Source organism: Anser brachyrhynchus (assembly GCF_964034855.1).
Source record: "Anser brachyrhynchus genome assembly, chromosome: 6".
NCBI classification, from domain to species: domain Eukaryota; kingdom Metazoa; phylum Chordata; class Aves; order Anseriformes; family Anatidae; genus Anser; species Anser brachyrhynchus.
The window spans coordinates 14,005,378-14,026,041 of NC_137700.1; the positions used below are offsets into that span (position 1 = coordinate 14,005,378).

General features: G+C 39.9%; 2 protein-coding genes across 4 annotated transcripts in view; one reads left to right on the plus strand and one right to left on the minus strand.

Annotated features, from left to right (window-relative positions):
* The window catches only part of CHAT (choline O-acetyltransferase), a 35,752-nt gene extending 15,242 nt beyond the window's left edge, over positions 1 to 20,510 (plus strand). The window contains exons 8-15 of the mRNA XM_080597867.1: positions 4,662 to 4,831; positions 6,870 to 6,970; positions 7,169 to 7,297; positions 8,467 to 8,589; positions 10,106 to 10,247; positions 13,368 to 13,430; positions 17,233 to 17,370; positions 19,102 to 20,510. Coding sequence (XP_080453993.1) covers positions 4,662 to 4,831; positions 6,870 to 6,970; positions 7,169 to 7,297; positions 8,467 to 8,589; positions 10,106 to 10,247; positions 13,368 to 13,430; positions 17,233 to 17,370; positions 19,102 to 19,356 — 1,121 coding nt within the window. The 3' untranslated portion in view covers positions 19,357 to 20,510. The remainder of the gene's footprint in view (positions 1 to 4,661; positions 4,832 to 6,869; positions 6,971 to 7,168; positions 7,298 to 8,466; positions 8,590 to 10,105; positions 10,248 to 13,367; positions 13,431 to 17,232; positions 17,371 to 19,101) is intronic.
* LRIT1 (leucine rich repeat, Ig-like and transmembrane domains 1) overlaps positions 1 to 20,664 on the minus strand; it is a 138,755-nt gene that overhangs the window by 103,014 nt on the left and 15,077 nt on the right. The gene's annotated exons all lie outside the window — the stretch shown is intronic.

The window sequence follows — 20,664 nt, forward strand, 5'->3', positions numbered from 1 at the left end:
TTCAGATTTGCTAGTGTTTTCCTGTTCTTAGCTCCATACTAGCAGAGTCCAGCCCCTGATGACACATGAAGGTGTTAACCAAGTAAAAGCCATCCTCTCTATCTGCAGGTGTTAAGTGCATCTTCTGCCCTCAGAGATGACACTCATAATTTTGAAGAGCTGGCATCAAAACTCAAAATTACCTCCTTTATTTTCTTCTCCCTTTTGGATCAATATTTCACTCTTTTGATGTAAGGCTATTGTTAATTATATGAAGGAAAAAAAAGCAGAAGTATCATTCAGAATTTTCTTCTAAATGTCCTTTCTACCCACATAAAATTTCGTCAGGGTCATAGCTTCTCTGAGATCATGAGTGCCTACACATCATCAGTAGGGTAAATTAATTTGGAACTGAAGTCAGTGTTCAATTTCTTCATAATCCATTACACAGCCTAAAATAAATCATAGGTTCACAGGAGAAATTCATTTCATGCATTTTTAAAGGAGAACAGACTGTTTTCAGTCAGTTATGGTCATTTAAAGCAAAAAATGTTGGGGATTGTCTCACTGGAAATGGGTTCACATTCTATTCAATAGATCCATAATACTGAATAACTGAGTACTATTTGGGTTGATTAAAAAGTAATCATCATTAAAGAATGAATTCCATCGAAGTATTCCATTAAAGCATCACCAGCTTCAACAAACCTATAGTCAGGACATTAGAAACTAGCATTAAAAAAATATTTGCTTTCTTTAGATCATAAACCCTTTTCCTTCATTTTCTGTCTGCTCTTTTTTGTTCTCGTGTCCATGTCTCATTTGACTTCTAATTTCCACTCACTGCACGTGTTAAGCCTGGGTTAACAGACAATAAGCACTTTCCTATTGCATATATGCCAAGCACACTGTTTCCATTTCACACCTATCATTTCATCTGTTCTTATTGCTTTCTACTCACATCAAATAACTCATTCTTTGATTACAGTGTACTTCTAACAAGACAATAAAATTACTAGTGGTTATAAACAATACCAGATTTACAGTCACCGAACTCAATTTTGTAATTCAGTGAACTCAACAGAGTAGATCCAATGCCAAAAAGAGTAGTGATTTGTCACCATCGTGTTAATCCATGTTACTTCCTTAGCTCTTACTTGAAGCTGGAAAGTTGTCTATGTAGATAGTAATTCTCTGAGGCAATCTCAATGTGCAGAAAGCAAAACAAAATGAGATTTCAAAAAATATTGTTATTTGCTTTTCACTGTCTAAGCCTATAATGCGGTACCAGTTTCATCTTCAGGCTTTTTTCTCTCCTTCTTTTCTTTTTCAAAGCAGGGAAGAGAAAGATTCCTGTATTTTAATGAAAACCAAGATAAACACCTAATCATTTATTTTCAGGCTGCACCTTTTGGTGAAACAGTGAGTACACCTTGACACTTGCAGCTAAATAATGTTTGCAATCCCATGTCATAAAGAAGAAAAAAAAAGAAAAAAATCAACAAAAACTAGTAGAACCATCTCAGTGGTGTTTCTGGATTACTTGGCATTTGCCAAAATATTCACTTTAATGATGAAGCAAATCAATTTAGTTTGGAGCTGAAAAAAAACAGACTCTGCACTAGCAAAGGGATCTAAGCAGGGATCCCATCCTAGACCACTTGCATTAGCGCAGCTCCTCTAAATAGTACAACGCTTTGCTGTTACATACGGAGGATACAAGACTCAACAGACCATTTTTCTTCCTTATCAGTGGTAAAATGTTAGAATCATAGAACATTCCGAGTTGGAAGGGTCCCTCAAGGATCACCAAATCCAACTCCTATTGTTCTTACAACAGTAACTAACAGAGGGATAGAAAAGCCGCTGGTGAAGCAGTGTGAGGTGGATGGAGTCACTCCACAACTGCTCTGTACTGGGCCAGAAAAGAGGATGGTTCAGGAAGGAAAAGACAAACAGCAGCCTGCAGAGCTTACAAAGGAGACATATGCCTGCATAGTCACCAAGTAGAGGGAAGGTCTTCTAAGTGAGAAAATTTTAAAGGAATTGTAATAAACACAGACGTCATTGATTTATAAATACAGCCAGTATTTTAACTGCATTCAGGCTGTATAACTAACCCACTCTCCTGAGTAGAGAAAGTGCATTCTTACTACTATAGGGGCTGCTGCTGTCTCATGCCTACCGTATCTGAATTCAATTACAGGACTTTCTTTGCATTTTTTCCTTTTTAAAACAAAATCCCAAAACCTCAACAAAGCCAAAGCTGACTGGCCAAGTCAATGTATTCATGTGCATTAGAAAAAAAAAAAAATGTCTTGCAGGGGTTTAGGTTTTTCTAGTGCTTCTCTGTTTTAGCTCTTTCTGAAAGATTTATTTCCCATCCCAAGTCATGGTTCTTGAGTTCTTGTGCAGTCCATTGTTTGCTGTATATGATAATTTTGTCAGTGTTTGATCAGCTCTCTGAACATGCCTGGTTTGTCTGTAAGGACATCTTTCAACTGCTTTCCCGTTTCTAGCAGATCTTAATTTTATTCACTGTAATACTTGGAATGATGCTACCCCGAAGCCATATGTCAGCAAAAGGGCTTTATATCTGTCAGTGATGTGAGGGCAGCAGCCACAATACAATATCTATAAAGCCATCAGATAACATAAAGCAGAGCGCTGTGCAAACTGTGAGCACTTTGTAAATCACTATCCAGTTTTTCCTTGAAGATGCCTGTCCACAAATACCAGCAGCTTGTGTATACAACTTTCTTGTCTTACAACTTTCTTTTTTTACTTTTTTGTCTTACAACTTTCATTCACACAGCCCTTTTCAGCCTTTGTGTTTGTGTGCCCAGAGCATCAATGGAATAAATACCACCATTACTCTCAGGCCAACAAGTGTCACATACTAAGAGAACTTTACAGCCAAGAGGACAGGGACACTACTTATCCTTTATAAAGCTTCTGAGTGCCTTAGAAGACAACTCACAGGGCCACCAGTGTTTCACATGTTGTAGGGAAGCACAGGTCACTGGCATCTGGTGCAGTTCAGCCTATGTGCCCATAGGAACCAGGAAATCAATTACAAGCTCATGTCATTCTAGGAGCTGGCAGGAACACCAGGTGTCTTCCCTAGGACTCTGTTTCTGTGGGCAAGAGAAGACTAGGCACCGTGTGCTCCACCATGTCCCCATGCAGCCTGCAGGAAGCCAGGCTGGCCACCTCTGTCCCTCAGGGTCCCTGGCTGCCAGTGCTCCCTTGCAGGAGCCAACAAACAGCAAGAGACATCACCTTTCCACAACCTGCAAGAGGCCACAGCTCCCTGCTTCCTTCCCAGCCTGCCCTTCCTTCCCTATCACCTGCCTTTCCTTCTCTTGTCGCCTTTAACCATTATTGCGTATTTGCGCTTTTTCTGCACTGAGCCTGGAGAATGACCGTGGATATCAAGCATGTGTTGTTTTCTAGCTCCTTACTAACTTGTGTTACTCACTTCTAAAAGGATTTTTTTTTTTAAACTTTGAAAAACGCTTTTCTTTTAGAGGATCAAACTACTTTTCATATTTGCAAAACCTAGAAATATGCACGTTTTGAAATTGCTCCATATTTCAAATGCATCTCCTGAATTGGGCACAGATTTGCTGAACTTAGCACAAACTTGCAAGAAATTTTGATCTGAATTCACATCTTTAGTTAAAAACATTTTCAATCAAACATTTTCATGAAATCTGGCAAAAACAACAGATGAAAGCTGATCTGTAAAGAGTGGAAGGAACTTTAACTCAATGTTTAAAAGTCCTTTATCCTTTGATCTCGTTAACAACCATTTAACAGCAATTAATGATGTTATATGCTTTTGAATAAAACAAGTCTTTGTTATAGGTTCCACACTTCTATCCTTTCAATTAAGAGCTGTATTAAGTCCTCAAAATTAAATAATTCCTGTGCCTCAAGCTGGCCCTCAGAAGCACAGCAAACCCTTACCTTTACTTTTTACTCAGAAGCAGCCAGAAAAAGCACATTATATTCAGAAACACACAAGTGATAGAGGGGAAGTGGAAGGTGGCAACTAATGGTTTGGGCAACACTGTGTCACAACCTTATCCATGTGATACAGGCAGTATACCCTGTCCAGGGGTTATTTGCATTGCAACAATAAATGATCAGTGATAAAAGAGAGAAAAGGGTTTTGATGCAAGAACAACGCAAAACCACCATGGGCCCTGCCGTTTCTTGTCCAGAAAAGGGTTTTAATGTGAGAACAGCAAAAAGCAGCATAGGTCCTACTGCTCCACAGCAGAATACCACAGCATTGCAGCAATAGCATGAGCTCTGAAATTCTCCATTTTCCACCTGTCCTCTCTGTAACTGTTACATATAAAATAAGTAACCAGCGCTTGCTGTAAGAACAAAATAGATCTATTTGGTAGTATAAGTACTTCAGAAAATTAATGTCAGAAAGTGGATATTATGGGATCATATTGAATCACACAGAAGTTAACACATGAATGAATGCCTTGGTGTAATGTCTCCTTGCACCAAGGATGTTCTGTTCTCTCTGTTGAGAGCTCTGCAGACAGCAGCTCATGGCAGAGTGACAGTCAGATCTTTAATGCTGTCCAAGGCAGCAGGTTCCCCAGCCAGTCTTGCACTACAGGTAAGAAGATGTGAACGTTTTACTCTTTTATCTCCAGACTCCACTAACCGTGACTCTCTTGATATGATTGAACGATGCATATGCCTGGTGTGCCTGGACAGCCCGAGTGGGGTGGAACTCAATGATACAAACATGGCATTGCAACTGCTACATGGGGGAGGCTACCATAAAAACGGGGCCAATCGCTGGTATGACAAACCTATGCAGGTAAAAACCTTACAGTACTATGATATTACTTGCACGTGGCAAAGAACTTCAGTTGTGCTTGTGGTAGGGACCACTTAGAAGCAGGTGGGAGAGAGAGGGAGGTGGTGTCCACATCCACCGGGCAGGGCTGGTGCTCCCTGTGGGGCAGGGAAAGCAGACCTACTGCCTCGCTGGCCAGGGGTCTTCTCCAGCACAGGGACACTTCCACCTCCCATGAAGTTGCCATTTACACATGAGGAGAGAGGGAGATAGACAGGCATACAGATAGGCAGACTTCTAATAAAAAGCAGTACACGTTTATTATACTCAATCAAGTGGAAAAAAAATGCTGGACAAACAGTCCAAAACAAAACAGAGAAGCACAACAGCTTTCCCTGTTTTCTCTTCTTACACATTTTCCTTACATCCTAGAAATGCTACTGTTTGTAATTTAGTCTGTATTTAAGTTAGTATTAAGTTCCACTTAACAGACTACGTGTTCATTTAATAACATTCTTGTCAAGACTTTCCTGGAAGTGTTGATTTCTCAAGCCTCTTTCCCAATCAGGCTTTGATTGTCATATTTGAAAGTGTCACACTGTTATTTTCACAGTTTGCAATAGACTCAGGGTGAAGCAATGTATTAATCTCCAACTGTCAACACTGTTGACACCTCATGAAAAATTGAAAAAACCTTGACTGATCCACTGGTTGCGCAACGCTTGTTGCTTTTGCCATATCTAAGAACGGCAACATGAAAAGAGAGACCACTAAACAAATTTCATTTGCACTGATTTATCCTAGCGCAAATCTATTTCAGTAGTCATTCCTGATTTATGCCACTGCAAATGACATCGTTAGCAGACTCCAGTGCTGTGTTTTTAAAGAATGAAACATTTGTCTTTAAGAACCATTTGTCTGTGGTTAGACTCCTCTGTTATTTGCAGGGCCACTAGTTAAGACGTTTCAAGACAAGAATAAACAAGATCTTATTTTCATTTACTGTCAGAACATAGTGGGAAACAAATACATTTGCATAGTGTACAGGAGCGCTGCACCTGGTGTGATGTATGCAGGCCAGAAGTAGTTCAAAGGTGAAGAGAAATTGTTCGGGGGAAAAAGATCCCATTTTCTTTCATGCAAATAGGGATTTCACAGATAGCCGTTCCCACAGTAAGACTTGCTCTTTCCCTCCATAACCATCTTCAGCTTTGCAGTAAGACATCAGAAAACATCCAGGTAAACTTTCTGCATCACACACACACACTGTGAAAGCCTCATGGAAACTACTGGAGACCAAGGAGGAAGGACGTGTACATGAGAACAAATGCGCAGTAAGCTGAGTGGGAAAAGTCCAGCCAGAGATGCTTCAGAGGAAGGGGGCTGGAGGATCAAGAAAAAGGTCGGGAAACATGAGACAGGTTGCAGTTTGCTCTGAGACTTCGGCTGTTGTTTGAGGTGCAGAAATAACTGACTGCAAGAGGGTATCACTAAATTGCAGTGCAGCAGTTATACCAGTATGCAATGAAATCAAGGAGGATGAGGGGAATGAATAAAATCACCAGAAACACAATGAGGAAGCAGAACAGTAAAACAAGCCATGAGAAAGCTATCAAATAAGGATGAGCTTGCTCACTTGATATGAAACTTGTAATAAAATGTGATACTAAGGGACTTCCCAGGTAAAGTAGTTGCATTACTCCCAGCTGGGGAAGAACCTCAGCCTGTTTTTTGTGGAGTTTTTCATTTGTTTTTTAGTGACTGGGGTTTTCTGTACCATAAAGCAGATGCTAAATCCAATTTCCAGATTACAATGGGAATTTATTAAAGTTTACATTCTCATTGGCCTCAGTCCAAAACAGCAGCATGAAAGGCTTCAAACGTAAAGACTTTCACAGGACAAGAAAGTCTCCCATGATAATTCTATAAGTCTCCACTGATCTTTAAGTCAAGGAAGTCCTCGAAGCGAGCAATGACATCATCACTTTTTAGACTGCCATTGTGAGTAACCTACAATTTATTCACTACATATCTTGCACTTGTTCTCTCCTTTACTTAGTTTGTGGTAGGAAGAGACGGAGTCTGCGGTACCGTGTGTGAACATTCCCCTTTCGATGGCATCGTACTGGTGCAGTGCACTGAACACCTGCTCAAGCACATGTGAGTCCCTTTTCAGTGCAGCTACTGTACCCACTCCGGCCCCGGGAAGTTTCTGCCAGCAACAAATTTCCCCTGGTGCACAGGGCCACTAAGCCCTGTTCAGCTGCTGGGAACTAGTCACTCACCTGCTAAAAAAGCCGTGTTTGACAAATAGACTCTCACCGTGAGCTTAATGACTTTTCTCTCACATACTAACAGGAAAGAAAGCTCCAAGAAATTAGTCCGAGCTGATTCAGTAAGTGAGCTTCCTGCTCCACGGAGACTAAGATGGAAATGTTCCCCTGAAATTCAGGCACACGTGGCATCATCAGCAGAAAAACTCCAAAGGTAGCACATAGTCCTCACTTTTTTCAACAACGACTGCAAGCTGGGAGCTACCCAGCACATTGTGAGCAGGGATGGATTTTCTCCTAGAGGGCTCCCCCTGCCCTGCTGCTCCTCCTCTTCCCAAACACAGCTAAGCATGGGCATACCTAGCATTTCTTAGCAGGATGGTACCCTATTGGGCTGGGCCTACTTCATGGTATTCAGGAATTGCACTACCATTGTAGTCCTCTCACTTAAATACTAGAAAAAGTAACCACCACAGGTATATAAAAAAAAAAAAAAGTATTGTCTGCACAGGATGCAAATGGTGCAGGTCCTCTATTTTTATGGGTACATTTTATAGGTTTGACCTTACTAAAGCAGAGGACAGGGCAATGGGGATAAGTATACGGGACAGTAGACTACAACTGGTTTGAATAAACAATTTGAATTCAGGAATTTTATTTGTTTACATCCATGTTGCTCCTACAAAGGTTAATTCTTCTGATTGTGTTTCCAGACTGTAAAAGATTTGCATGATCTGAGGGGGTGGGGGGACAATGAGAGATTTTCTTCAAATTATTCAGGTCACAGGCCTGAGTGCTGACATGAACTCGCTGTAGAGAATTAACACAATTATATGATCAGCTGTATGTCTAGTGTCCAGTGCATTGGACAAGCCTCAAAGTGGCTAGAAGCATGCAGGAAAGTATGCAAACATTCAGGATGCAGAGTAATTCCTTTTTGTTTTTAAATAAAGGTAGTAGTCCTCTAAATTGAAACTTGTGAGGAGCTTATGGCCTCCAACAGGTTTTTAACTGACCCCTTTCTCACATTCGTAAATCTTACAGAAATTTGTCCTGAACAAAGGAGGCTCTGACTTAGGCTTCAGGAGTGAAAACACTAGGTTTAAAAAAAAAAAAGGGGGGGGGGGGGGATGTTATGCAGATGGACCTGAGTACCACAGCTCATGTTAAGGCCGCAGACTACAAGCCGAGCCTAGAACCAGTATGAATAGAAGTCACTGACTAGGAAGAAGTTACCCAAGGCCAGGACTGTCCGCACAGCAGAAGCCCCCTAACCTCTGTGGGTACAGGCAGGAACATTTCTCTGGGTTTTATCTACAGTCTGAAATGGAACGTGAGATTCTGGCATCCCCCCCGTGGTAACTGTCTTTGCTTGTTTTCCAGGATGGTGAAAAATCTGGACTTCATCGCCTACAAGTTTGAAAACTATGGAAAGGAGTTTATTAAGAAACAGAAGATTAGCCCGGATGCCTACATTCAAGTAGCACTTCAGCTGGCATTTTACAGGTAAGGTTAACTCAAACCATAGGAACAAGGTAGCAGGAGAGGAGAATTCACAATTAGTTGTTTATAGAGAGGGTCCAGTTTTTCCCTAACACCCAAAAAAATGCCCCCTGCATGGAAACAAACGATTTACCCTAACAACGGTAAGTCAGGCAGAAAAGAAGTTGCCGCCCAGCTCTGAGACAGAGTATTCCTTTTCCTCACTGCCTTTCCCACTCCTTGCTCTGCCTTCCCATCCCTGTCTCCCCCAGATGCCATTCCCAGCCACTGCCCTCCCCACAGCTGTCCTGAGCTTGGTGCAGAGAAGAGGGTGAGAGATGTGGCAGGGAGAGGCAGAAAGTCCTACCACCTGTGGCAGCAGGAGCTGCTATGGAGTCCCAGAAACACTTCCTTGCCACTGAGGACAGCTTGGGAGGAACTGTGACAATAACCCATAGCTCTCTGCATATATGTCCCCCTAACATATGGGGGGTAAAATGCCCACAGGGAAAAACACTACAGCAGGATTTCAGATCAGAGTTCCTATACAGGACAGTAACTTCTGCTACTGCCTTCACGAGCATCCCAAGATTTAATAATATCCTCTAATTTCCATGGTATTATCAGAGTTAAAAGCTGCTTTATACGTTGTCAGAACAGCTAATGCTCCAGGCTAGAGATCGGTTGCATGGTTTCCTGCAGAACAGCCTATTACACGAATAATTCTTTATCATGTCAAATTAAATCCTGAAGTGGTCTTTACCTAGCCAAAATGAACAGATGCCTAACACGTTTTGTGTACTCCATAAACATCTGTTGAACATCCATTTTGCATATTCCATTGACCAAACTCCAACAATGACCTGGTCCAAGACTTTCATCTGAATCTGAGCAATAATTTAAATCCCACATATGCAAAAAAACCCACAGCCTCAGGGACAGCTACATCATAACTGAGACCCCTGATTCAACTGAAAGTAGATAAGGCACAGTCAGTCTCCTGAAGCAAGGAAAGGTAGCTATAGTCCTGGGTCCAAATTAAACAACAATCTGTGCTCTATTTGCAATGTGGGTTTTCATTCCAGCTCAGTCTCAAAAAGCATGCTTTTCTCTTATTAATTTCCTGTTTTTCATTGACACTCAGAGTTCATTTTTTCCTTGTTTTAAATAAAACATATTTCAGTCCTATAAGTAGATGATTAATTACACAATTATTTTATGATGCAGTACAAATAAAACATTCCTTGAGATCTTTCAGTAGATTTTAGTTTTACTAGCCTTGTTTTTACACAGCAAGTCATTTTTTACTGGCAATACATAAATAAAATGTAAACTGCTGTATGCAGCTCCTCATATTAGAGTTGAGTGAGCATTCATCTTTTTTAAGTTTCTTATTGAATTCTATCAGCATTAGGATGAATACTATGCAAAAAATAATATCATGGCTGTAACAGTAAAGTGTACCAAGCCTATATTTCTTTTAGTCCTTATGATGCCTTGGAAATAACTAGTCTTTGTTTTTCTTACTTCATTCTCTCAGATGCCACAGGAGACTTGTCCCTACCTATGAAAGTGCTTCCATACGCCGATTTGATGAGGGCAGAGTCGACAATATTAGGTCTGCTACCTTGGAAGCATTTACTTTTGTAAAAGCAATGATTGATGGCAAGCCAGCTCTATCGGTATGTTGGTCTGTCTCCTTCTGCCTTCTCTGGCAAAACCCTATGCAAATATACATTCATGATCCCCAGTATCTCACTTTGTTAACTGAGAACATCAAGGCATAGCACTGAATAACTGGCCTCGCAGATTTTGCTCTTGGTGCAAACCAACTGTTAAGCTAAATTTTAATTTTCTTATTTTTAACTTAAGCATATAAAGGATTCAATAGATAAGACATTGAAAGAAACAAAACATCTGATATTAGACTTAATATTGCTTTCTGAATGTGCTATCATCAGATCCAATTCTAGAGAGATCTAGGCTGAACATGGTAAGTTCTGGGATTGTTATACTGCCGCACCAGGGAGAACGCCTGGCTGGGCCCCTGCAGTAGATAGCTCTGCAGCAGATCGCAGTGCGTGAAGTGACATAATTCATATGCTTGGATTTCAGTGGATATGTTTTGGCTGATCTTTTGGGATCTAAAGCTATATTTCTGCCACATAGTGTCCCTGTCTCCAAGGGGACTGAACTTTCATGATGAAAAAGCTTCATCGGGCTAATAAAAAAATGCTCCAAACTGTCCTGACATCATTCTGCAAAACGAACAATTGTTACCTTTCTTTGAGCCACCACCATCTGTTTGCCAGAAGCATGAGTACTCTGTATATTAGCTGGGCATGCAAAGAGGTACAGCTGACAGAGCTGAAGCTGTAGCTGCATGAACAGCTCTGTGCCCCTGTCCCTCCTGTCGTCCCTGCAGAGCCTCCCTCAGCATCTCGCTGTGTGCCACTTCCACCCACTGCACTTTGACGCTGTACAGGGAATTTCCAGGCGGCTGTTTAGATGCAACACGCTGCCACAGTATGAATTACTTTGCAGAGCAAGCCCAGTCTAGTAACATCAACTCACATTGCTGTTCAGTAGCATCTAACACAGCATCGCTAAAAGTAATGCCAGGCTGTAGACTAAGTGTAAATTAATGAACCTTTGTAAACCAAGCCCTAATACCCCAGAGGGTGAGGAAAAAGTTATCCAGAGAAATAGTTATTGTTCCTCCACGGCTTTTTCAATCTCTTTATGGTTACCATGTCCAGGATTTAGCTCATGATGAACAACACTTGAATAAGTTCCATGTTAAAGCAATAACTCAAAGGAAAGCAGAGGTAATTTCCTATGCTGAGTGGGTAATTCAGGACAGATCATGACTATGCCATCATACATTACAGTGACTACCATGCAGAAGACAAGGCTTGTGTTATTTGCTACTCGTGTCCCATCTGACTGCCCACAATGCAGCTTGTAATGATATTTCATTAGAAGCTGCTGTCATCTTTGCACACTTTGAACCCCCACAGTCAGGTGCTCAGCATAGGCTCAGCCCCAACACAGGTACCTGCAGGCCAGCAGCACTCCGAGGAGGAGCCAGCCTGCTCCTGGTACATTGTTCTGCCAGATCCTTCTTGTTCCCTCTAATAATCTCTTTCCAACTTCCTTGGCCCAAGACTTACTGAGTTCTGCAGTTCTCTCAAAGCTTTGGCATTTCTCACTGTTTTACTACCCAAATCTAAGATTGTGCCCACATTTAACAGTGTCCTAAATTGTATTGCTTCACACAAACAAGCAGAAGAATGCCATGCAAGTCCAGAGTGAGCTCAGTCTCACCCCCTGAATTTTCATGTTGCATGCCTTGGCAGTACCAAATGGGGAGAATAATGGTTTAATTCTCCCTGAGAAATGTGCAAGCATAATGCAAACCAATCCAGCGATCATTCTTCTGGCTTCTTCTCCACTGAGAGATTCAAAGGACATTGAAACTGATTTGTAATTGTTCTTTCCCAGTAACTTACATAATACAGAAATCTTTGTTGCGATTTGAGCATCTCTCTATCCAAAACTACATATATGTACAGTAATATAATAATATACATAACTATATACATAACAATAATATATATATATATTGCAATCACAGATTCATTAGAAACAGAATTCACTTAACTCTATTCCAAGGTGATTTCTTTAGACCTGCAAATTGCCTCTAGATTTGAAGGGATTAATTCTTTTTTTTTTTGGACAAAGAGATGCATCATTTGGTTCAAGTAGCCTTGGACTCCCCCAGATATTGTTTGTTAATAGCCATTAATCCAAATCAAGTTAAAAACAATTTCCTATCTGATGCTAATAAAAATGATTGTCAAATGATAGCTTGAACAGTCACCAAAGATTGATTGAGTCAGATTGATTCTCTAGAAGGAGAAATATCTCATGCATTTGACACTTGCTGTAAAAAAATAGCATCTGACTCTGCAGAGATTGCTTGAATAGCTGTAAATTAATCAGATTTAAAGACTGCATGTGGTAATTTAATCTCTATAAGGGAACTAAGGCCTGGGTCTAGCCCTATGAAAAAAAATAGACTCTAACTTTGAAGGTCCCTGATGGTGGCCTTGAATTGTTTCTAAAATGATTTCTTTGTTCAAAAGATCATTCATCGTCCATAGGAGCTGAAGGCTCCCTGTTCATCTGGAGGCCCAGTTATTTCTGCCTGTTTCAGGGTCTCCCAAAGTTGCAGCGTCTGACTTGATGTACATTTGACAGGATCCAAAATTTACTAGGTTGTTATTTGAAATCCAAGGCATCTGTGCATGGTAGAACAGCCTTGAAAAATTTTAGATGCGCTTTCACACAGGGGAGTAATTTTTTTTGGACTAGCTAGTAAAATATCAGTAATAGTTTTCATTAATATCAATGTCATTGGCCAGATGAACCATGCTGGAGAAGATGCCTGACTGTTTTGAAAACACTGAATTACACTCGGCGATTATTTTACTACTTCAGATGGAGTGATTCAATTAGTAATAATCTACACACCCAAAATCCATGGAAAGGAGCTGCAGATCTTTCCTTGACCTCAAACTGCCACCAATGAGCCTGTTCAACCCTTGCACAGCCAGGCATGGTTACTGAGCAGGACATTGAATCCCCATGACTTTTCAGTTATAAGGAGTACTTACACCTGAGCAAGGAACAAAAGACATTTTGAGAGTGCGTGTTGTTTGGTTGCCAGTTAACTGGTGGACAATGTGATTTCTTTAAGAGTTTATGCAATAAGAGAGATATTTCAATTCCCCCAACAGGATTCCGAGAAGATGCAGAGATTTAAGGATGCAATTGCAGCTCAGACTAATTACACTATTTTGGTAAGTAAAATACTGTTTTGTCTGAATAAGAACTAGTTGTTTTTTCAACAAAAGTATGAAGATACAATCATTAACTAAGCATCACAAAATGTACATATCTCTAAATATGAAAGTAACCACTGTGTCACATGAAAGTTTCTGATGACCCAAACACCCTCCAAATAGCCATATTCGCCTAAACTCACTTCCTGGAAAGCAAAATAGCAGAATTCTGCAAAAAACATCAATGGCAAGACCACTACTCTTGACCACCTCACTCATCTTGAACTGTCATGGAGCATGACCCTCTGTATTCATTGTATGCATGAGGAATGTGCCTCTTTTAAACATTTATGATTTGTATCAATGTCATGATTAGGAGTCCCAGACATGAATTAGGATTAGCACGAAGCTTTGTGCTGTACATGTTAACAATTCAAAAATGGCCTTCACTTTAAAGAGTTTGCAATCAAAATATAACAAAGGTTTTTTGTTGTGGTATTGTTTTTTGTTTTCCTTTTTGTTTTGTTTGTTGAAAAAAGTATTGAAACATTTGCAAAGCAGAACACTAACCAGATGAAATAAGCCTTTATTCTGTGCTTCTTGTGACCATCATGAAACAGCCATGCAGAAAGCCAAGAAAAGTGGAAATGAGGTATTCTAAGATGAAGTAGCAACTGAACAACTGAGCACCTTATCATGAAAAAGTAAGCAAGGCTTAAAAGCAATTGATTTTGCTGCAGTGTAACACACAGGAGAAATAGAACTCCAATTGCAAAATCCAGATCCCCCAAATTTACAGGTATTCGTATCCATAAGCTATAACATTACATACAAGCTCTTGAAAACTGTAACATATGCAGAGGTGTTTGTGTGTGTTTTTTTTTTCTCCTCAGAACGCACCATTTGTGCATTTTCTTATGTTCCTCCCTCCTAGAGGTGAGAGGTCCTTATCTGGGACCTGGTCCTCAGCTGACAAAAGCAGTAATTTTGATTGAGTCAGTGGTCAGCAGCTGAGAATGCAGCTTCTCAGGCAGACCAGTATACTGGAAAGCAGATCCAAAGTGTAATTTATAATAAGTGTCATTAACAATGAGGAAACAATTATAGTAAGCTCTCTTTTAAAGACCTGAATGCAGTGTCTAACAAAAGGAAGAGACACCATTTAGCAAAGAAATCAGTTTAGTATCAAATACAACTCATTTTCTGCTGATTACAAATGAGCCTGGGTAATGCTCCACATCCCACTGTGCCAGGACAAAGCACAGACTTCCTCTACAAACAACTTCGTCAAACCACTCATGAAATTAATACATGTTAATAACCAGCTATGTTAAGTGAATTTGCTACCCATGGTTTTGCCACAGACCATTGCCTAACAAACCCACGGTGTTGATTGCTGTTTAACTACTCGTAACATTCAAGAAATCATTCATGTCCAGAGGTGGTTTCAGAGGTATACCAGAGCACGGGAGAGGTGAAGTGTTGCTTTGAGGCGAGATTTGTTCCTAGGACTGTGAAACAAAAGAACCAGGGAAGAAAAGCAGTTTTGTGTTTCAAGTATAATGCCAAGACCCACCATTTTTGAAGCTAAGACACAACAACATCTCTAAAGCAGAGGCAAGTAGGTATCTCACCTGAACCATCTCAGAGAAATCGCACAATGAACACAACATGCTGCAGATTTACTAGGTCACAACCAATGGAGTTTCTGTACGACATCTCTTTAAATATATATATATATATATATGTATTCTATAAAACCCTCCCTCCAAGTAATTTCAGTTCAAGAAAATGTTATAAAATTCACCCTCAAGTATAGCTCATGGGAAAATACTAAAATCACCATAGGAAAATTAACTTATCTTTAAATTTAAAAAGGCCTTTAGGTATTTCTTCTCACCAAGCCCCCCTTTCTTTGTCAGAATAGCAGATTTAATTGATGTGCCTTTAAACTAGGGGCAGGACTTCCATGGTCTGAGTAAATTGGGTGTAACAGACTGAAATGTAATAGCTCCTAAGAAAAACAAAAAAGTCTACTTCATAAAACAAAAAGCAATCTAATGATTTTATTTCCCCTTGTTAAGGCTTACTAGTAGCATTGCTATCTTAAATGTGGAGCTCTAAAATTCAATTTAGCACAGTTTTTTCCTATGCGTTGACTCACAGTTTATTTCGTTAGCCTGTCTCGGCCTCTCTTCAGACATGACATTGATCTATGTTGCAAAAATGTCATTGCTAACAGCCTTATAAATCTTGTGCGATAGCAAAATATTTCCTTTGATTATCAAGTCAGTTTCCCTCCATGGGAAAAAACAACATAAACACTACCCTGATGCATGCTACGTTTTGCAGCATCCTTGCTCCATCTGGGCTGATGAACAAATGGCCCCCTTCCCAATGGGTGCCTACTCCTTAATAAGCCAAACAAGATTATGCACTCCCGGCCCCTTGCTTCAGGCACGCATTAGTGGTTAAAATGATTCTCCTCTCCAGAGGAAAACCAAGCTTGTGCCTTTTATTTATTTATTTATTTTTAATTCTCCCCTTAAGAGGAAAACTAGCTTGTATTCTTTTAAAAAAAAAAATAAATCCTACCTTCTCTCTCTGGCTGCTTGTTTCCCTTGTTCTACATTTCCTTCCTATATGACTTCAGCCTGCTACCAAGGAATGAGCCACAGCTCAGTCCATACAATCAGTGCCCTCTCCAGCAAGGGTCAGCCCAGACTGAAGGATCATCTGAGGCAATGCCTTCATTCTTCTTCAGATGCCAACTTTTTGACTTGGTTTCCTAAAGAAACAAAACTCCTGTAACTGTACTGTCTGCCCATTCTTTCTACTGACTTTTGATCCCATTAGCCATCTTCAATCACATTTGCTAGCAGGCAAAGATCTTACAGCTAATTAAATTCCTGAAGTCTACAGTGGGAGGTAGCTGGATCGAGCAGACCCAAGCGCAGTAAGCCCACAGGGGACAGGCTTACTGCAGGCTTGGCAGTGGTTAGTTCCCGAGAGCTGGACACCAGCATGCCCCTATGCTTCCTACGCTTGCTGTTTTCAATTGCCTCATTAGAGGGAGGGCTAAAGTAAGGGCTGCCCCTGAGATAATCCAGCTCTGGAATGAGAAGGGGAATTGGGTTATTTGGGCAGTGAATTAAATAAAGAAGACATCTGCATCCTAATCCCTAATCCACCTGAGAAGTCGGTGGGGAACACTAGCAGATCTGTGATCTACCCAATCTACACTTGAAACTGGAACTAACTTTTATATTGGCTCTGCACTCAGATGTAGTGTAATCAGAAAGACTTTCAGAGGTCTCTTCCAAATTAAGTTGTTCTGTGGTCCCTAGTAAATCTGGTAGTAGACATCTACTAGATCTTTGGATCTAGCTTTTATGCAATGACAGACCTGCCAGAGTGAGACCCAGGTAGTAAGGCAACAAAAGATTAATTTGTTCTTATTTGGAAGTGTTTTGGAGCTTCCTTCCTTTTCTGCTCCCTTCAGCAGCTCTGAAAGCCCACTCCATGATATTCATGGAGAATATTTATTTGAGAAATTGTGTGCACCCAGAACTCCAGATAACATCAGCACAAAACACATCTCCAGACCATCTCCTTCCTAATTTTTACATTTTCAAAGCACCATATGGACATCTAGTTACTGACCATCAGCAAAGCACACACTCCAAGCAATATCTGAACGTTACAGGCATTATATCACCCTAGGCAAGTTCATCAGCTCTGAGCAGAAAGCAAGGCAACAGCAGCCAGCAAAGCGCCTCCATACTCAGTTAACTGCTGGTGTCTGTCATGTTGTACACAGGCTATTACTGGGATGGCAATAGACAATCATCTACTAGGGCTGAGAGAGGCGGCACGAGAACACTTCAAGGAACTGCCAGAGATATTTACAGACGAGACGTATTTGACAAGCAATCGATTCATCCTCTCGACCAGCCAGGTGAGTTTTTCCTATCCATTGGTCTTGCTAACCAAAGGCTAATTAATCTGTGTTCTGCCAGACCCTGTATCTCACAGTGAGAATGATAGATTTAAAAAAATAAAAAAATGCTAGTACCATCAAGAAGTCTGCAAAATTTTTAATCCAGTTTTGTCTTGCTCTTCAAAATCAGCATAGTAACTACTGGCTGAAGTTATCAGTTCCCTAACAACATCACAAAGCCCTTCCCAGAAATTCTAGAAACACACACATACAAATTCAGTAAAATTTGTACAAGGGCTTGGTGTTTCCTCACACCCCATACTATGTATCTTCCTGTTTCCTTTCTTTTCCTTTCTCCCCTGAGGTGCTGGCTGTAGCAGGAATTCTGTTCCAGTGAATTGTACAGCCACAAGCCAGACAGGCTGCCACTCTGAGAAAGAAAAGCTAAGAGGCATCAGGAAATTTTACTCTTAAAAGCAGCAGTGTTAGAAATCTTCAAGAGCCTTCAGTTATTCAGTGTAAGACTGCAATCCATGCAGACATGCTTCTTAGATTGAGAGACATTTTAGACAGTTATGAATTTACAGTTACGTGCAACTGTACTAAGATACTCTAAGAGTGAACATTTCCTACATTTAATATTCTGAATAAGGAAACATCCTTTGTTTCATACAAGCTAAAAATTAAATGTTTCATTGCATATAGTAGCAGTCCTAATGAAAGAAGAAATTTCTGCAGGAATTCATTTTCTGAAACACTAACCCAGCAGCATGGATTGGAACTACGCAACAAAAAAAAAGACTTATAATATCATGCTACAGCATAAAGCCTTAATAAGTAATTTGATCTTGTCATAATGTTTGTAGGCTTGAGACATGAGTGAATGTAACCAACATCCTACTACATAAATTCTCCAAGAAACTATCCGTGAGCAAAGAGTGTTTCTGAATAGCTTTATGGCCTTCGGCTGTTGCGCAGCAAATTTATCTGACAATTCTATGGCTCTATTAGCAGGACTAATGGCTTGTTCTACACCATTAAAAAGCCAAATGTCATTTGTGAAGGCCCATGTACACAAAGTCTGAGGCACAGATTTCTAACACATCTTTTATTTTCTCCAGGAGAAAGTGTTTCACTCCTGTATTATGCCAGGATTAAATTGAGGTGTAATAGAAATATAGCACCTAGGTGCATTAAAATATGCTTTTACACAGCATCACAATTAATGAATACTAGGATTAGAATGTAAATTATTATTAGAATATAAGCTAATATAGAAATGGATGATACTACCTTCTATGATTGATTACACTTTTCACACTAGAAGGTTAACATAACCTTAAGATAACCTTAAGAAATTACAAACCTTAGAGAAGTCTTATGCATCATGAGAGCGTATCAAAATTACATACAGCATAAAAAATTGCATATCTGTCAGGAACAAAGCTTATATATGCTAAATACCTGTATCAAGTGAGAAGAGAAGTGCATTATATCCCCTTCAAATGACACCAATTCTCAGACCTTGGAAAACAAACAGAGCAGCCACATTCTATACCAAGATCAGCTTTTACTTTCCACATATCAGCTGCAGGTCTAGACTTCTGAAGGAACTCATACTCTACAAAGGGGATTCTCCACATTTTGAGCATTAGTAGCATTTGTTTATCTGTTTCCTCATTCTTAACCAGCTGATTTCAGGTGTCTTGGTTAATCAGAAATCACTCCTTACCTTCTCCCTGCACCCAGGTTCCAACTACTATGGAAATGTTCTGCTGCTATGGGCCTGTGGTGCCCAACGGCTACGGGGCATGTTATAACCCTCAGCCAGAGCATATATTATTCTGCATTTCAAGCTTTAAAGACTGCAAAGAAACCTCCTCAAACATGCTGGCAAAAGCTGTGGAAGAAAGTCTCCTAGAAATCAGAGATCTGTGCAACAAATGCAACTCTACTTCGGCAAAGCCACTTGCTAAACAAGAAGAAGCTACACGATTGCAGTGACCGCAAACTCTAAGACGCTGTGGGAATTATTTTGCTGAATCCACCCTATGAAGAAACAATGACATAGTTGTTCAAAGGCAAGATAGTACTAGTAATATTCCAGTGTAGAACAGAAATGCCATGTGTTTTATGTTGTTGCCAACATTTAAAGCCCTATAAATATGAAATCTTCCATTGCATGCCTGAGAGTCAGCAAAAAGGTTTGGTCTCACTGGCTGAAATGAAGGAGGCAGTAATATGTGCCTGTATTGTACTACTATTTCTAACCATAATTGATTTATGCCACTTTATCATCTAAAAAAAATTAAGTTTGTCTATGACATGAATAAAATACTGCAGCACACCAATTAATTAATATCCCCTGCAAGTAGTTCTAAATCATTTTCATCTCTTCCTGTAAGGTTTGCATGCAAAGAAAAAAGAAAAAAAAATAGTAGTTTCCCCTACTAGGTATATTGAGCATAACATTGTAAATAATAAGCTGTTATCATCAAGTCATGAAATTTGCATGAAGAGTATTTAATACCACCATCCTATTTCCAACATTACAAAAGCAGATAATTTTTAATAGGGGTCACCATGTATTTCTACAAACAACAACAGATTATAGGAAAATTAGAATAGTATCTGTATGTTCCCCCAATCCAAAAATGCTGCAGAAGTAGTTTTGCCTTTATTCTGGTTTGCAATGGCCTCAAGCACATGCCCATCCTGAAAGCAGCATATTTGAGATAAGGTCCATCAAAGAGAACTGGAAGAATTTTGTCCATAATGAATTAATTATTTCTTTCTGCCAGTGAGCAAAATCCAATCTAACAAAGAGGCAAAGCACAAAGCATAAGTGCAATTCAATTCTGCTTAAAACCTGTTTTGTTTGCACAGGAATGAATTCTGTCCCTGTGACTAGCAGGACAGCTGTATGCAACCACAGAAAATCAAAGAGCAATAAATAACTAGAATGAAGAGGCAAACTTGCAAGATGAGGAAGTCCCCAAGATAGAACAATAAATACCAGTTTTAGAGCAGCGGTACTCATATCAGCTTTGCATTATCCCACTTGGGAGGGATATATATTTTATGTTTTTTTAATATCAGATACATGGTATCATATTCTGCAACATACAGTAAATTCAATTGCAAAAATAATGTAGTACTTGGTAATTCCCACCTTTTCTATGTGTAATCCTGAATTTTGTCTTATTATCTCCTGAACTCTCTACAAATCCTTCCAAGGACTGGTATTTTCGGATACCTTCTCTCAAGCTGAAATATGTCGCCTTGCTTAGCACTGTTCAGTCATAATTGTTA